Genomic DNA, 14436 nt, shown 5'->3' on the forward strand with positions numbered 1-14436 from the left:
AAAGCCTTGGGACCCTGCTCCCACGGGGGAGACCTGGAAGAAGCTCCTGGCTTCACATTAGCTCAGCTCCGGCCGTCGTGGCCACTTGGGGAGTGAACCAGCAGATGGAGTACCGTTCTGTGTCTCCTTCTCTCCAGAAATTTGCCTTTCCAAGGGAAAAAAAATTTAAAAATCTTTAAAAAAAAAAGGACATTAAATTAGCACACTTTTGTTAGATTATACCAAAACTAGAGAGAAAAATATTTTAATGTTTTACTAATTAGCCATGCTGTCTTTTCTAACTCTACATATTTTTTAAAAATTTATTTTATTTTTATTGCAAAGTCAAATATACAGAGGAGGAGAGACAGAGAGGAAGATCTTTCATCAAATGATTCACTCCCTAAGTGACCGCAACAGCTGGTGCTGTGCCAATCCGAAGCCAGGAGCCAGGAGCTTCTTCCAGGTCTCCCTCGCAGGTACAAAGCTTTGGGCCGTCCTCAACTGCATCCCCAGGCCACAAGCAGGGAGCTGGATGGGAAGCAGAGCTGCCAGTACTAGAACCAGCACCCAAATGGGATCCCAAGTGTGCAAGGACTTTAACCACTAGGCTACTGCACTGGGCCCTAACTTTACATGTTCTTAAGTCCACTTTTGGCATAGGATTTATGGCTCATATCAAGAAGGAATCCAGATTTCATTTTGTTTTGGGCAGCATCCTGACCCATGATATTTCTGTATTAGAAATCTGTTATCCATATATTGATGCTACCAGTTCTAAGGATACTTACCAAAAAACTGCATCGCTTCCTGCAAAACAGTGTGGCAAGATTGTTTAAAACTCACCCTTTCCAGAAATTCTTTCATGGCATGGTATCTTTTTTAAAGCTTCCTCAGACATAAGTAAGGCTTAAAGTTCTTCTTATAAACAATTTTAATTATAATATAGATAGTTATTTTACATGATTACCCATGGCACATCTCCCCTTAACGGATTCGAGGTACGTCAAGGCACTGGTCCCTCAAGCCTTATGGCAGCTGGCAAGCAGCCACATCCAGTTTACCATTTTTTACACCTGCTGATGCCAGACAAGAGAATACTATGACAGCCCTGTGATGAGTTTACTGGTCCTCAAGGCGGCGGCTTTGCAACCAGACAGGACCACGGGAACACCATCCCATTACTCAAGTTGCTCTCAACACTTTCCTGAGCATTTCGGCTTTGAGGAGCATCTGTAATGAAACAAACTTCCAGGACACCTTCCCTTTCCCCCCACGCTCCCATTTTAGTTTCCAGAATTCTGAATGAGGAAACCCTCTTAAGCATCTACTCCGCGACTGACCTCCATATCAGAAATGGGGCAGAAACAGCTTCTCAGGAAGTGCAAAGCCCTGCTTGGCTCAAGGCTTGTCGCTTCCTGCGCTGCTGCTCCTGGCCTGGGCCGCAGCACTGCCTGCACTCCTCTCCTTGCTCCGATCACACTTGTCATCACTAACAACTGTAACTCTCAAAATCTCAATTTCAAGCATACAACCATCACCATTTCTGACATTTACGGGTCATTCCTTCTAGCTCTGTTCAATTGAAACGCATCTATAACCTATGAAATACGGCAAATCCTCTCTATGGCTGTTGCCTCTTTCAAGTCCTCACTTCCCTGCGTACCAGAGACCATCATGACCCTTGCCTTGCTTCATGTGGTTCCACATTCATGGCAAAACCACAACATGGGGGAAGCTCCATTCACGCACCAAGTGGCTACACCACACAGCTTTCTGAAGAAAAACTGGCTTCCCCTTTAATTCACCATCACTAGCCGCAGGGAGACCTGCACAGTGTCTAGCCATCACACTATTTTCCAGGTCTAGGGTCTTATTCTCCCAGCTGCTGCTTTCTGTATTCAACTCCTGCATACATCCCCATGAAATCTAAAACCGAGCTTTTCATCCCAGAAACTATCTCCGTACCCTGCGAAATTTAAGTTTATTTCATGTTCAAAAATCAGACTTTGAACAAGTCCCAGTGCTTCCCACCTCTCCAGCCACCAATCCCACGCAGCCCAGCATTCTCTCTCAGCTGCGTTGTGGCACAGCCCACCTGTCCCCTACACTGTTCCTGCTTCTGTGCGTCAGCACACACAGCAGCCATTATAGTTCCTATGAAAACTATGTTCTAAGCACCATGACAAGCCTGGTCTCCAGTCTATTTTACTTTCATAAAATGCTATTCATTCTAACAGACTAGAGCATTGCGCAAACATCATTTCAGGCTGTGCTCTGAATTACTTTTCATAATTCTCCCTTTCACATGTAAATCACTGTAAAGCTGGGTTGTACACAGGCACTCTAGGCTATAAAACACAGCCGAAGTAATTAACCTCGCAGAATTCCAGGCGCGCTGAATGGATGTAACCAGGCTAATCAGCCACATTCTCAACTCACATTAACCATCGCATTTTGGAGTATGTCTTAAAAAATGGGAGCAGACAATTAATATTACCAATTCATTTTCTTTGGGAATCTCAACATGCCCAAACTTGTATTTTAAACTAAAAGGAAAATTCTTTAACTAAAATGTCATAATTTCATATTATTTTTCTCAATGCTTCCCAAGCCCAACGATTTTAAAAAGACATTAAAACATGCCTTCACTGAATTTTTAAAAATGTATACAATTCAAGCTAATGAAATATTTTATTGTACATAATAAAAGTGGTGTTTTTTGTTTTTTTGTTTTTTTAAAAAACATTTCCAGGCCCAGACATCTGCAGGAATACGTGAGGAATGGATTCCACTCAAGCATAATTAGCAATACTCTACTGAATGAAACCATCAGTCCACCCCACTTCCCATAGTAAATACTAACATTCACCACAGGCTTGAAATTCCTGGAACTTCAGGAAATCTATTCTGTAAAATATTACAAACATGCTTATGATGCATAGGAAGATGAAAAAATTTAGACTGTAACGGTACACCATATGTAATCCCAGCTTTTCCAATTTACAGCCAGTTAAGAATTACAATATCCAAAGAATGCATTTTAAAATAGTATATGACTCACTGGTAAGTGATTTTTCTACTCAATAAATAGGAAAATTTGCATTTCATAATGTTACATTGAATTCCAGCACTTCTCAATTCAAGAAAAAAAACTGAGACAAGGTCATGAGTTCAGGATTATATATATTACAATTTGCCTTGTTATAATACATTTGTGGCTTTATGATAAAAATAACTCAGGGACATATGGAAGTCAAGCTAATTTGCATAACTGTCACAAGAAAAAAAGCATTAAATGCATTTCTGAAATAAGTATTTCCATTTAGTTTTAGAATCTCAAAACAGCATTAGACCTTGGCTTTGTTTAAAAAAGGTTCAGTTAAACACTAAGCTAGCTAATGATCCTGAAAGGCTTAAACACATGGATACAGAAAACACTTTCTTTCTAATCTTACTCTTACAGAAATGGAAGAAGTGAGAGGAAAGGCAGACAACTTCTTTAGCAGCACGTATGGCTAAATCCATTAACCACCTTAAACCAGAATTTCTATGAATGACCCCATTTAAAAATAACTGGGCAAATATCAAAAATTGCCCATTTCCTAAACCAAAGACAGCAATTTAGTGTAAGGGTAAGATATTTTTACCCTTTTAATCATAAACTAGAGGAATCCTCTCTTCATTTTAAGAAAGGCTTAAGAGAAAGTAAAGACATAACAAAAAGTAAACTAAACCCATCTTCAATCCTCTCTGAACAAAAGAAATGGAAAATAATGGTAGATTAGCTAAGCTTTGTGCTCTAACCAAACTAATTAATTACAGTGATTTTAAATGGCAACAGCCCATCTGACTGGGCAGCTTGACAGTTCTGAATACTTTTGCAACAACTTTTTAAAATTTTTAAACGCAAAGACACTAAAATGATTCGGTCATGCAATGTTCATCTACGCGTTCTGCATCTCTTTGCCAATCTTGTAGCTAAGGATCTTATTCCAGTCGATCTTGGTGCGTGTAACTGGCAGCTGTCGGCGTAAGGCTTTGAAAGTAGTGTCCGACATCGTCTGGTAATTCTCGCTGATGGCGGTCTACGGGAAACGACAGTTACAGACCGTGTAAGACACAGAAATGTTCTAACATCACAAGTAGCCTGTCTCACTGTTCTTGCATGTCAAACAGAAGCCTTAACATGATCTTCTAAAATAAGATCTTAAGAACCTAATTAAAAGCAATGAAAAATTCATAGCTTGAAAAATCATATTTAGTAAAACTAAATTAAATATCTTTATTTTAAATCAATTTCACTGTTTAAATCAGAACAAATTATATAGCTTAAAGGGAAATTCATCCAATTCAAACACTTAAATTCAAGAGGTGTTTACATGCTAGTAATGTAGGGGGAAAAAAATCAGACCACAAAATGAGGTTGGATGTAGGCAGATTATATAAAATCTAGAAGATTTAGGAAACATTTCCTCAATTCACATTTCTAACTAGAAAAAAAAAACCAGTCATTTGAAATTCTGGAGTACTCTGGTCAATAGTCACAATTAATAGTTGGTGAAAATCAAGTTTTAATATGTTTAAAACTAAGAATTCAATTTATTTGCTGGTACTTGTGACTACTTCCATAAGTCTGTCCTTGTATTTAACACAAACACACTTTGTGCCATTAATTCCTAAGTGAACAGAGGTTACATAGTGCTAATGAAAATCATACCTGATACTCATTTTCTGCGGCTTCTACAATCTTTATAAATTCTTTTGCTGTTTGTGCCTCATTCTAACAAAAAAGCAAATAACATAACTTAAAATTAAATTTTCATTACTTCTGAACATATGTATGATTTATGAAATGTTAAAATTTAATAGTGAACTGTAACAATGAACATGCCTTCCAGCACACATCCTCACAGGCAAGAAGACCCTGGTTTCCATCTGCCAGGTTGCTTAAATTTTATCATGGAATTAATTACTTACAGACACTGTTAGGGAATCTTGTATATCTTTATGACTCACTAGCTGAACATTACCGTCTTCATAATAATGAACCTACAGAAAAAGGAATGACAGGTACTACATTACAGCAATCATGAAATCTCACAGCTTAGGCAATTACATCAAGCAGATAACCACCAGTTTCTACTGTAGCCTAGAACTCTGCTGAGCAGCAGTCCTTGCATACTCTGTCAACACTCTTCCTGTATCCGGTCTAGGGAGAATTCTACTAAGATGATTCAAGCAGGTCCACCACTGGCCAGCCTGCTGAATACTTTGACCTCATAGTCATCCTGTTGGTACCTAAACTACAGATATCCAACGCTGAGCTCAAAGTATTTCTTATCAACACTGCTCCCTTCTGATGTATTCCTACCACACATTTACCTCCAGAAATCCACATACATGAACTGATTCAACAAGTATTAATTCATTACCTTCCATTCTTGCTACCAGACAGTACAAACGGGTATAACCATATCTGGTTTTTGAAATACACTGTCCTGGACCCTCTATTTCAATGCAATACGATAAAGTAGGCATAAAGCACATTAGCAACAGTAAATCTGACTTTCTCTAAAGGTTAAAAAGAAGAACTCAAAGAGGCAACATTTGACATGAGCAGAGCAAACTAATCATAGCAATTAAACCAAGGAATAGAGACCAATTAAGGTTAGACAACAGTATTTGAGAAAGAACTGTAATGTATGTGAGAGGGCAGAGCATAAACATATGGCAGTGGACACATCAAGTACGTTCATGCAAACACATCTGGACCATGTGGCAGTGAGAAGGCCAATACACGGTCCTAAGCAAGCAAGAAACGTTTGTTTTAAAAAAACAATCACTCTGATGGCAACGTAAAACATGCATTAGGTTAATGAAAAGATCAACAATCTAAAAAAAAATTATACGCTTGGCATTAGGCTAACTACTGAAGAAGTAACTGTGAACCAGATAACCAGTTTTGCTTCTCATAATATTTTATCCATATTAACTAACTTTCGCACAATCATAGGACCTTTCCTGTTGTTGTTTAGTAAATGAGGAAACAAACAAAAAGTTTAAATGATTTCCTGGTGTCACTCAACTAGTAAATGACAGAGCTGGGATTGAAACTCGGGGATTTAGTTTCAAAATCCATACTTGCACTACTCTGTAGTCTCTGAGACAGAAATAAAGGGGTACAAGACATGGGGGGCGGGGGGAATTCCTGTGCCTATTGAGCCAAATCATGAAAAACTAAACAAAATAACTAAAATAAAATAAAAAGGATATGAGACTAGAGAAGTATACTGGAATCAAATGACGGAGCAGTGTGAGATTCATCTGATTTTTGGTAACTTGGGAACAAACTTTGTTACTGAAAAGATTTAACAACACTATTAATTTATCCCAGTACCTCAAAATGAGAATCTGTAAAAGAAATGTTATGTTACACCAAAAAAAAAAATATAAACTGATAAATTACTTCTATCATCAGAATAAACTAACAGCAAATTCTTTTAATTTCATACCTGAATTTTCAAGATGCCGACCACTTGAGTGACTGAAGGTGTGAGTGTAAACTTCCACTCTGATCTCCAACGCCCATTCCTTAAAAACAAAAACAGTGGCTGTATACAAGGTAGGGAAAATAATCTGTACCAATGATCAAGTCTTAGATCTAATGCTAATTCTCACAGCATGAGAGAATGTGGGGCATGTTTGCTGGACATTTTTTAACCACTGAAATACTCAAAAAGAACAAATGGTTAATTTCAGCTGAAAGACTTACCATTTACCCTACTGACAGGACCTATGTAATGATGCTAATTTTAAAATCCTAAAGTTATGTTTTACAATAATATGTATATATTTACATATAAAACAAAAATATACTGACATATAATATATATAAAATAAAAATATAAAAATATAATAAACTTCCTGGAGAAAAAGCTCCAGCTATTTTAACTGAATCACTGCAAGAACAAATTGAATAGACATTCAGATTATCAGAACCCTTCATATAGCTATTTAACATTTGCTGAATGACAGAAAGTACCAAATAATTAAAAATAATGGCTAGTGAATACTATACAATCCTTTTAAGTAGGTTTTGCCATCTGGAAATAAAGGGTTAGAGATGAAAACATGAGATTACTTTTCCCTTTTCCAATTTCAGGTTTAATGTTTTTACACAAAGGCATACACTTCCACCCCACTCCTGAAATGACTTCTACATACTAATCAATACACACTCATCGTAGGAAACCTAAACACTCACTTTTCTGCCAGTGAATCTTACCCTAGTTTTTATTAAGATTTATGTTTATTTCTAGTTTAAAGGAAGATTTTTACAGAGAGAGGAGAGAGGGACCCAAGAGATGTCTTTCCATCCACTGGTTTATTCCCCAAAACAGCCACAATAGCCAGAGCTGAGCTGACCCGAAGGCGAGTCAGTAGCCTCCGCTGGGTCTCCCACCTGAGCGCAGGGGCCCATGATTTGAGCCATTCTTTGCTGCTTCTCTAGGCCGTGAGCAGAAAGCTGGGTCGGAAGTGGACCAGCCAAGACACAAACTGGCACCCACATGGGATGCTGGTGCCAGCAGGCAGTGGATTAGCTTGATGAGCCACTGCATTAACCCAAAATTTAATCCTATTTTTTATATCTTCAATAATAAATTCTTACCTCTATTTGCTCATTGTACATTCAAAACCATTAACCTGATAATATAAATTCGCACCGGTTTGCTTCTTTCTAAACAGAATATATTTATATGATAGTCACAGCGTTAATGGAGCACCATAACGGTTTTGGCTATAAAATTATTTCTGATTTTCTTTCAACATTCTTACAGTTTTCTCAATCATAAAAGTCTGCAGGATGATAACATCTTGTACTTAAACGTTAATATTAAGCATGTAAAAACTATTATTAGAATAATATATAGGTTAAACAAATTTTACAATGTCTTTTCAGCAACTCATACAAGATTATCTAAAGCAGCTGACAATAGGATCTATATTTATTTTATTATATCTATATTCCTCTTACTTAGTTATTAACATGAAACAACTAGTGAGTTTTAAGTATGTATTGTTTATTACTATGACTATCTCAACATTGATTTTGTAAGGGAAAAAAAAGCAATTTCAAACCAAGTAATAGTACTAATTGCAGAACTATTTCCAGTACTAATTTGGGAACTATTTCAAAAGATTTCTTCCATTGGCCGGTGCGATGGCTCCAATGGTTAATCCTCCCTCTGCAAGTGCCAGCATCCTATATGGGAGCAGTTTGTGTCCTGGCTATTCCACTTCCAATCTAACATGCTGCTTGTGTCCTGGGAAAGCAGTGGAGAATGGTGCCAAAGCTTGGGATTCTGCACCCATGTCAGGGACCGGAAGTGGCATGGCTCGCGGCTTCAGCTCAGCTCCAGTTACTGCAGTCAGCTGCTGAAGGCACATCTCTCTGTCTCTCCTCTCTGTAAATGTGCCTTTCCAATAAAAATAAACCTAAAAAAAAAAGATTCTTCCAAAGGCATTACCATTGTACCACTAAAACACTAAATTAAAAAATCCTTTCATCAATGGAGAAAATAGTCAAAATGTTTTCTTATAATTTTACTTCTTTGCAATTTTAAAATTAACTGTAATTACATATAATCAACAAGTATTAAGTTCCTATACATTGAGGAAACAATTTCTTTACTGAAATGCAAGCAATATTCATGACAAACATGTCTACTGACTTATATTATATTTTAGGTACATTTATATATATTCTGGATATAACTGATATCCAGAAGCGTATCAATTATATCAAAATAGTCATGAAAAACAGAAATTAAAGATAAATTTATCATTCCTAGAAAGTAAAAATAGTTTAAAAATTTTTATTGGAAAGGCAGATATACAGAGAGAAGGAGAAACAGAGAGGAAGATCTTCCGTCCACTGATTCACTCCCCAAGTAGCTGCAATGGCTGGAGCTGTGTCAATCTGAAACCAAGAGCCAGGAACTTCCTCCAGGTCTTCCACAAGGGTGCTGGGTCCCAAGGCTTTGGGCCATCCTTGACTGCTTTCCCAGGCCACAAGCAGGGAGCTGGATGGGAAGTGGGGCTGCCAGGACCAGAATCGACAGCCAAATGGGATCCTAACACATGCAAGGCAAGGACTTTAGCCACTAGGCTACTGCGCCAGGCCCAAAAGTAAAAATAATTTTTAAGTTCAATAATGTAATGGTCATAATAGTGGCTTAGAAAAATATTACAAATATGAAAAGCAATGAAGAAAATGCAAGGATGTTTTCCTCCTTTTATCTACTCTAAAAGTCAAATTAATCACTTTTTTCCAAAGATTTTTTTTATTGAAAAGTCAGATTTACTCAAAGTAGGAGAGACAGAGAGAAAGACCTTCCATTTGCTGGTTCAATCCCCAAGTGGCCACAATCTGAAGCCAGGAGCTTCTTCTGGTTCTCCCACGTCAGTGCAGGATCCCAAGGCTTTGGGCCATCCTTGACTGCTCTCCCAGGCCACAGGCAGGGAGCTGGAAGGGAAGTGGAGGAGCCGGGACACAAATCCTATGGGATCCCACCATGTGCAAGGAAAGGTTTTTAACCACCAGGCTACCGTGCTGCACCTTATGAATCTCATTTTCTAAAACTAACTAGTAAATTCACTGTAATGTCTCCATTACATCTTAAAGTAAAACGTAAAGTAACTTGTGTACCCCACATTCTACGGCAAAGTACTACCCTCCTTCAGGTGTGTGTTCACATGCAACCGATTCTCCACCAGTGACGAGAAATCCCTCCACTCCCGGTTAACCTCTTGATTCTACATTCACTTCTGAGACAGTTAAACAGCGGGACACTGAACCAGGAGCCCAAAGTTCACACGGGATTACTGACACCTGTTACTTTACCCTCAGTGGTAACACTGAATAACTTGGCTAAAGATAACTTAGACTAATATACTTTAGAATCTTAGCATGTATTAAACAAACAAAAGGTTTGGGTAGATGGGGGGGATCGATCATGAAGCACTCAACTCTAAACTTATAAAATTTTGAAAAATCCTGAGAATTATATAATTCAGTATCTCAGAAATCCTGTCCTTGGACAGTAAGACCAACAATTTGGCAATATTTAAAGAAAAACAGGTCAAGTAAGTACTTCTGGGAGCCATATTTTTAAAGGAATATCGAATGATTTATACACAAAATCTAGATGCACAAAGCAATCCTTATAAGAACATCAATTTGTGTCCCCATGCTCACAGGTCATTTTGTCATCACCTCTGTTCCCTGTTCCTATGGAAAGTACATTGAGGAACAGCCCTGCTCAGGCGGTGTTGGAGTGGGCCTTCCAACTCACTTGAGTGCAGGTGCCCACACTCCCTGCAGATGCCAATGCCCATCTGAGGTGCCCACGCTCCCCGCAGACACCAACGCCCGTCTGAGGTGCCCACACTCCCTGCAGGTGCCCACGCTCCACGCAGACGCCAACGCCTGTCTGAGACACTAAGCTTGCTCATACCTTTTTTAGCCTGGTAGGGGAAAAATTCTTTTCTTAAATCAAAAGTCTGAAGTTGTATAACATGTTTAGGTTGTTCTTTGTCAATCAAATGCAAGTAAGGACTAGTTCTCATCACTAACAGAACTACAAAATACATTAAGAGTATCAAAATTCAGGCCCAGGGTTATATTGTACTGGTTAAAGTCCTCACCTTGAATGCACCAGAATCCCATAAGGGTGCCGGTTTTAATCCCAGTGGCATCGCTTCCCATTCAGCTCCCTGTCTGTAGCCTGGGAATGTAGTTGAGGATGGCCCAAAGTTTTGGGACCCTGTACCCGTGTGGGAGACCCAGAAGAGGCTCCTGGCTTTGGATTGGCTCAGCTCTAGCCATTGTGGCCACTTGGGGAGTAAACCATCGGACCGAAGATATTTCTCTCTGTCTTTCCTCCTCTCTATATATCTGCCTTTCCAATAAAAATAAATAAATCTTAAAAAAAAAAAGAGTATCAAAATTCCTCATTACACAAAATGCTAACTTACCAGAAGTTCTTTGCTTGGAACTGATGGCTTTCTATGCATGCAATAATGGTTTGTTGTCCATCTATCTTCTTACCATATACCTTATTGGCAAAGAAAACAAGAACAAGCGTAAACTGAGTAGTGCAGAATGTCCAATTTCAAACATCTTTAAGATCATGAAATATTAACCATGTTGACAGAAATACAAAAAACCACACAAAACAAGTCCTTTGTCCATACCATAACTATATAGAAAAGTTATCAAATATGTTCACTAACAGCAAAAAATTTCCACCTAATAAAGTGTAATTTATTGAGTAAAATTACATGTACTATAAATATTCATAAGTATCCTAGATATTTCACGCTTTCATTCCAATCACAAACTTCAAGAGAAAGTAGACAATCCATTTTAAACAGATATTGACTTAATCATCTATTCAAATAAAAACAACAGCACAACTGTGATTATTTTTGTATACTTCACAACCGTAAAGGCCGCTGCTTCTGTAGTCTTCTTAGAAAAATCAATTTTATTTGAGAGTTGACAGACACAGAGACAGTGACCAAGAGCAAGAGAGTAAGTGTTTCCATCCAATGGTTCACTTCCAAACATCCCCAATACCAAAGGCTATGCTAGGCAGAAGCCCAAAAGCCCAGCCTTGGTCCAGTCTCCCATGTGGGTGCAAAGGTCAGACAAGGTCAAAGCCAGCTGGCCATACCTTAACCACTGCACCTCATGCCTGCCCCTCCACTCACTCTTAAATATACTAGAGTAAGAATTATGATTTACTCATAACCTGAAGAAAGTCATTAAAAATCAGCTATAATTAATCTCTGAAAATAATTCTAAGCAACTAGCTAGAATTCAAACAATCTGTAATGTATTTTAGGTTATGTTGCCATATTTCTTAATTATTGAATTTTTAGCAGATCACATGAATATTTGTCTGACACAATAATAATAATAATAATAAATCCCTGGAATTATTAGCGGTAACCTTGGCAGTTACACTGCAAGGCAGGAACATACTGGGACAGGTCACTGAGCACAGGCCAAGGCTACAAAGGGCCTTGTAAGCCAAGTTCAAAAGCTGGCTATATCCTAAGTACAAAGGGAATATTTCAAGCAGGGGATTTTCCTGATCTTATTTGCATTTCAAAAGACAACTCCGGCTATGGGGGAGATCATTGGAACACAAGCCACCAGTGTTAGGCAATCCTATGCAAGTCAAAAGAAAAAAAAAAAAAACAAGCTACAAAATGTCAGTTCTGTAAGTTATTGTAAATTTTGGAACCTAAGTCTAAGAAATAAAATAAAAGTCGCCCAGTGATGACTTACAGTGCAGACCCCATTTGGATAATGTTCCTTGACATAAGCACGAAGAGCAGTTTCTACTGAACTTCTCCAAGATTCAACTGCATTTTCTGCTTCATAAGGTCTTGGATCAGTTGCTTCCTTTCTTAAATGATCAAATTTGAAACAAATTCTGTTTTTTGGATCCAAAAACTTTCCATTCCCCAAGTCGCCATGTTCTGTTATCAATACCTTCAATGATAAAGAACAGTATTTAAAACACATTTAAGTACTGGCACATTTCAACATACATTCAACCAAGTAGAGGATTAAGCTAGGTGACTGAAGGCAGGTCAGTTTTCTCCCACTGTAACTTTTGCCTACTTAACGAACAAAATGCATCCTCTAATCCAAAGCTGGGGTCACTTCTTTCTTTGCCATCTTTAAGCATCTTTATTCTTTCTGAAACCAGGTTCCACTTCCTCAAAACTAAGAACTGGTAACACCGTTCAATCACACGGCTGCTGAGATGGCTTGAGTCCAGTGAGAAGCCTTATTCTGCTTTATTCTTTCTGGATGCGTCTGCTTCTAGTTTCTTATACATACACTCATCATTGAGGGATCTCTTTAATTAACCTCCAAATTTTAGAAAATATCTGTTCAATTACATGTACTTAAATTACAAACACATTAGTTTGGTATTTTGTTCTTTTAAAATGCCCCCCTTTTCTTTCCTTTGCAAGTCTCCTAAGCTTTACTCACTTATGCCAAGACTTTGTCCTTCCTCTGAAGCCAATCATGCCGCACAGGTCTTTCCTTCTAAATATTTCTCACTATCATGACGTTCTACAAATACTTGTCTGTGTGTCCATACACATGTATACAAATGGCTTCTTAGGCCATTATATATTTTAAGAATGGAATAAAAATGTAAACGCAAAAAACAAACATTTTTCTGCATCTGGCTTTTTAGATGTAAGTATCTTGAAGAAACCCCTCAAAGTCAACTGATGAAACTCTTAGCACTGTGGAACGGCTAAGCACTGCTCTGTGATTCATTCCATCAGCTCATTACCGGAGGGATTCAACCACCTGAGCCATCACCTCAAGAAGCTGCAGCAGAAGCAGAGTGGCTGGGCCTTGAGCCAGGCACTCTAGGCAAGCAGGCATTCCAAGCTGCAACTTACCACAATGCACCAACCATCATGTACTAAACCCATCTTTAATTTTTTTACAGTTTCCAGCTTTCCAGTTTTACGTAAGACGGTTTATCTGGCCCTACACTGCACATAGATGATCTTAGAATATTTTAAAATTAATTTTTTAAAAATACCATAGTCACTACTCAAACATTTAATCTACAGGAATTCATTTCAGTATATTTTATGAAAACACAGGTTCAACCTAAACTCCCTCTTGATGGAACAAGTTATTTCAGTAAGTATATAAAATGTTTCCAATATGCTGGGACTAAATTCTGGTTTTCCATACTGCTCCACTTACTAATTTGTATGGTCTACACAACAGCACAAGGACTTGATATTATTATATTGGTTATAAAATATCTTTCACTACCCAAGAAGACAATTCTTCCTTATAGTATTTTATCATATTTTTCCTGGTTATTCCAAGTATTTCTTTTTCAAATAAACTAAATTTTATAAAAATATTAACCAACTAAAAATGGATTAGTATTCTAATTCAAACTGCATTAAAATCATAAACTAATTTTTATATAAGTTTCTAAGAAAGGACTTTGACATTCCTTCCAAATGTTTTGATACTGTTTTGTTGGCCTCCAGGAGATAATTATTCTCTTTATAATTCTGTGCTTCTCTTGTTAAACAATCCTAACTTATGATTTCTACTATTATTTTAAATGGAATTCGCTTGCTTGTTATGACAAAGCCAGCTCATGGGTTCTGTATGAAGTACTTACCTTGTATTTAGTTATCTCACCAAATATTGTTATTTGTAGTTTTGGTTTTTCAGTTATTTTACTAGATTCCTTTGTATTCCCAATTTATAAATCAAGTTACCAGAGAGCTTTCTCTTTTTCTAGGCATTCCAGTTCTCATTCACCTGTTTTGTTTGTTATTTACCTCCACTAATGATAAAAATTAACGTTAATCCAGTGGCTT

At 37.7% G+C, this 14436-nt stretch overlaps 1 protein-coding gene across 2 annotated transcripts in view; it reads right to left on the reverse strand.

Annotated features, from left to right (window-relative positions):
* Window positions 1–3148: 3148 nt before the first annotated feature.
* The window catches only part of CAPZA2 (capping actin protein of muscle Z-line subunit alpha 2), a 36933-nt gene continuing 25645 nt past the window's right edge, over window positions 3149–14436 (reverse strand). For both annotated transcript variants that reach the window (XM_041002481.1, XM_041002482.1), the window contains 6 exons: window positions 12341–12547; window positions 11020–11099; window positions 6495–6573; window positions 4960–5031; window positions 4700–4762; window positions 3149–4067 (listed from right to left, as the gene is read on the reverse strand). In XM_041002481.1, coding sequence (XP_040858415.1) covers window positions 3927–4067; window positions 4700–4762; window positions 4960–5031; window positions 6495–6573; window positions 11020–11099; window positions 12341–12547 — 642 coding nt within the window. In that variant the 3' untranslated portion in view covers window positions 3149–3926. The remainder of the gene's footprint in view (window positions 4068–4699; window positions 4763–4959; window positions 5032–6494; window positions 6574–11019; window positions 11100–12340; window positions 12548–14436) is intronic.

Source organism: Ochotona curzoniae, unplaced genomic scaffold (assembly GCF_017591425.1).
Source record: "Ochotona curzoniae isolate NIBS_2020 unplaced genomic scaffold, NIBS_Ocur_1.0 scaffold_2476, whole genome shotgun sequence".
Taxonomy (NCBI): domain Eukaryota; kingdom Metazoa; phylum Chordata; class Mammalia; order Lagomorpha; family Ochotonidae; genus Ochotona; species Ochotona curzoniae.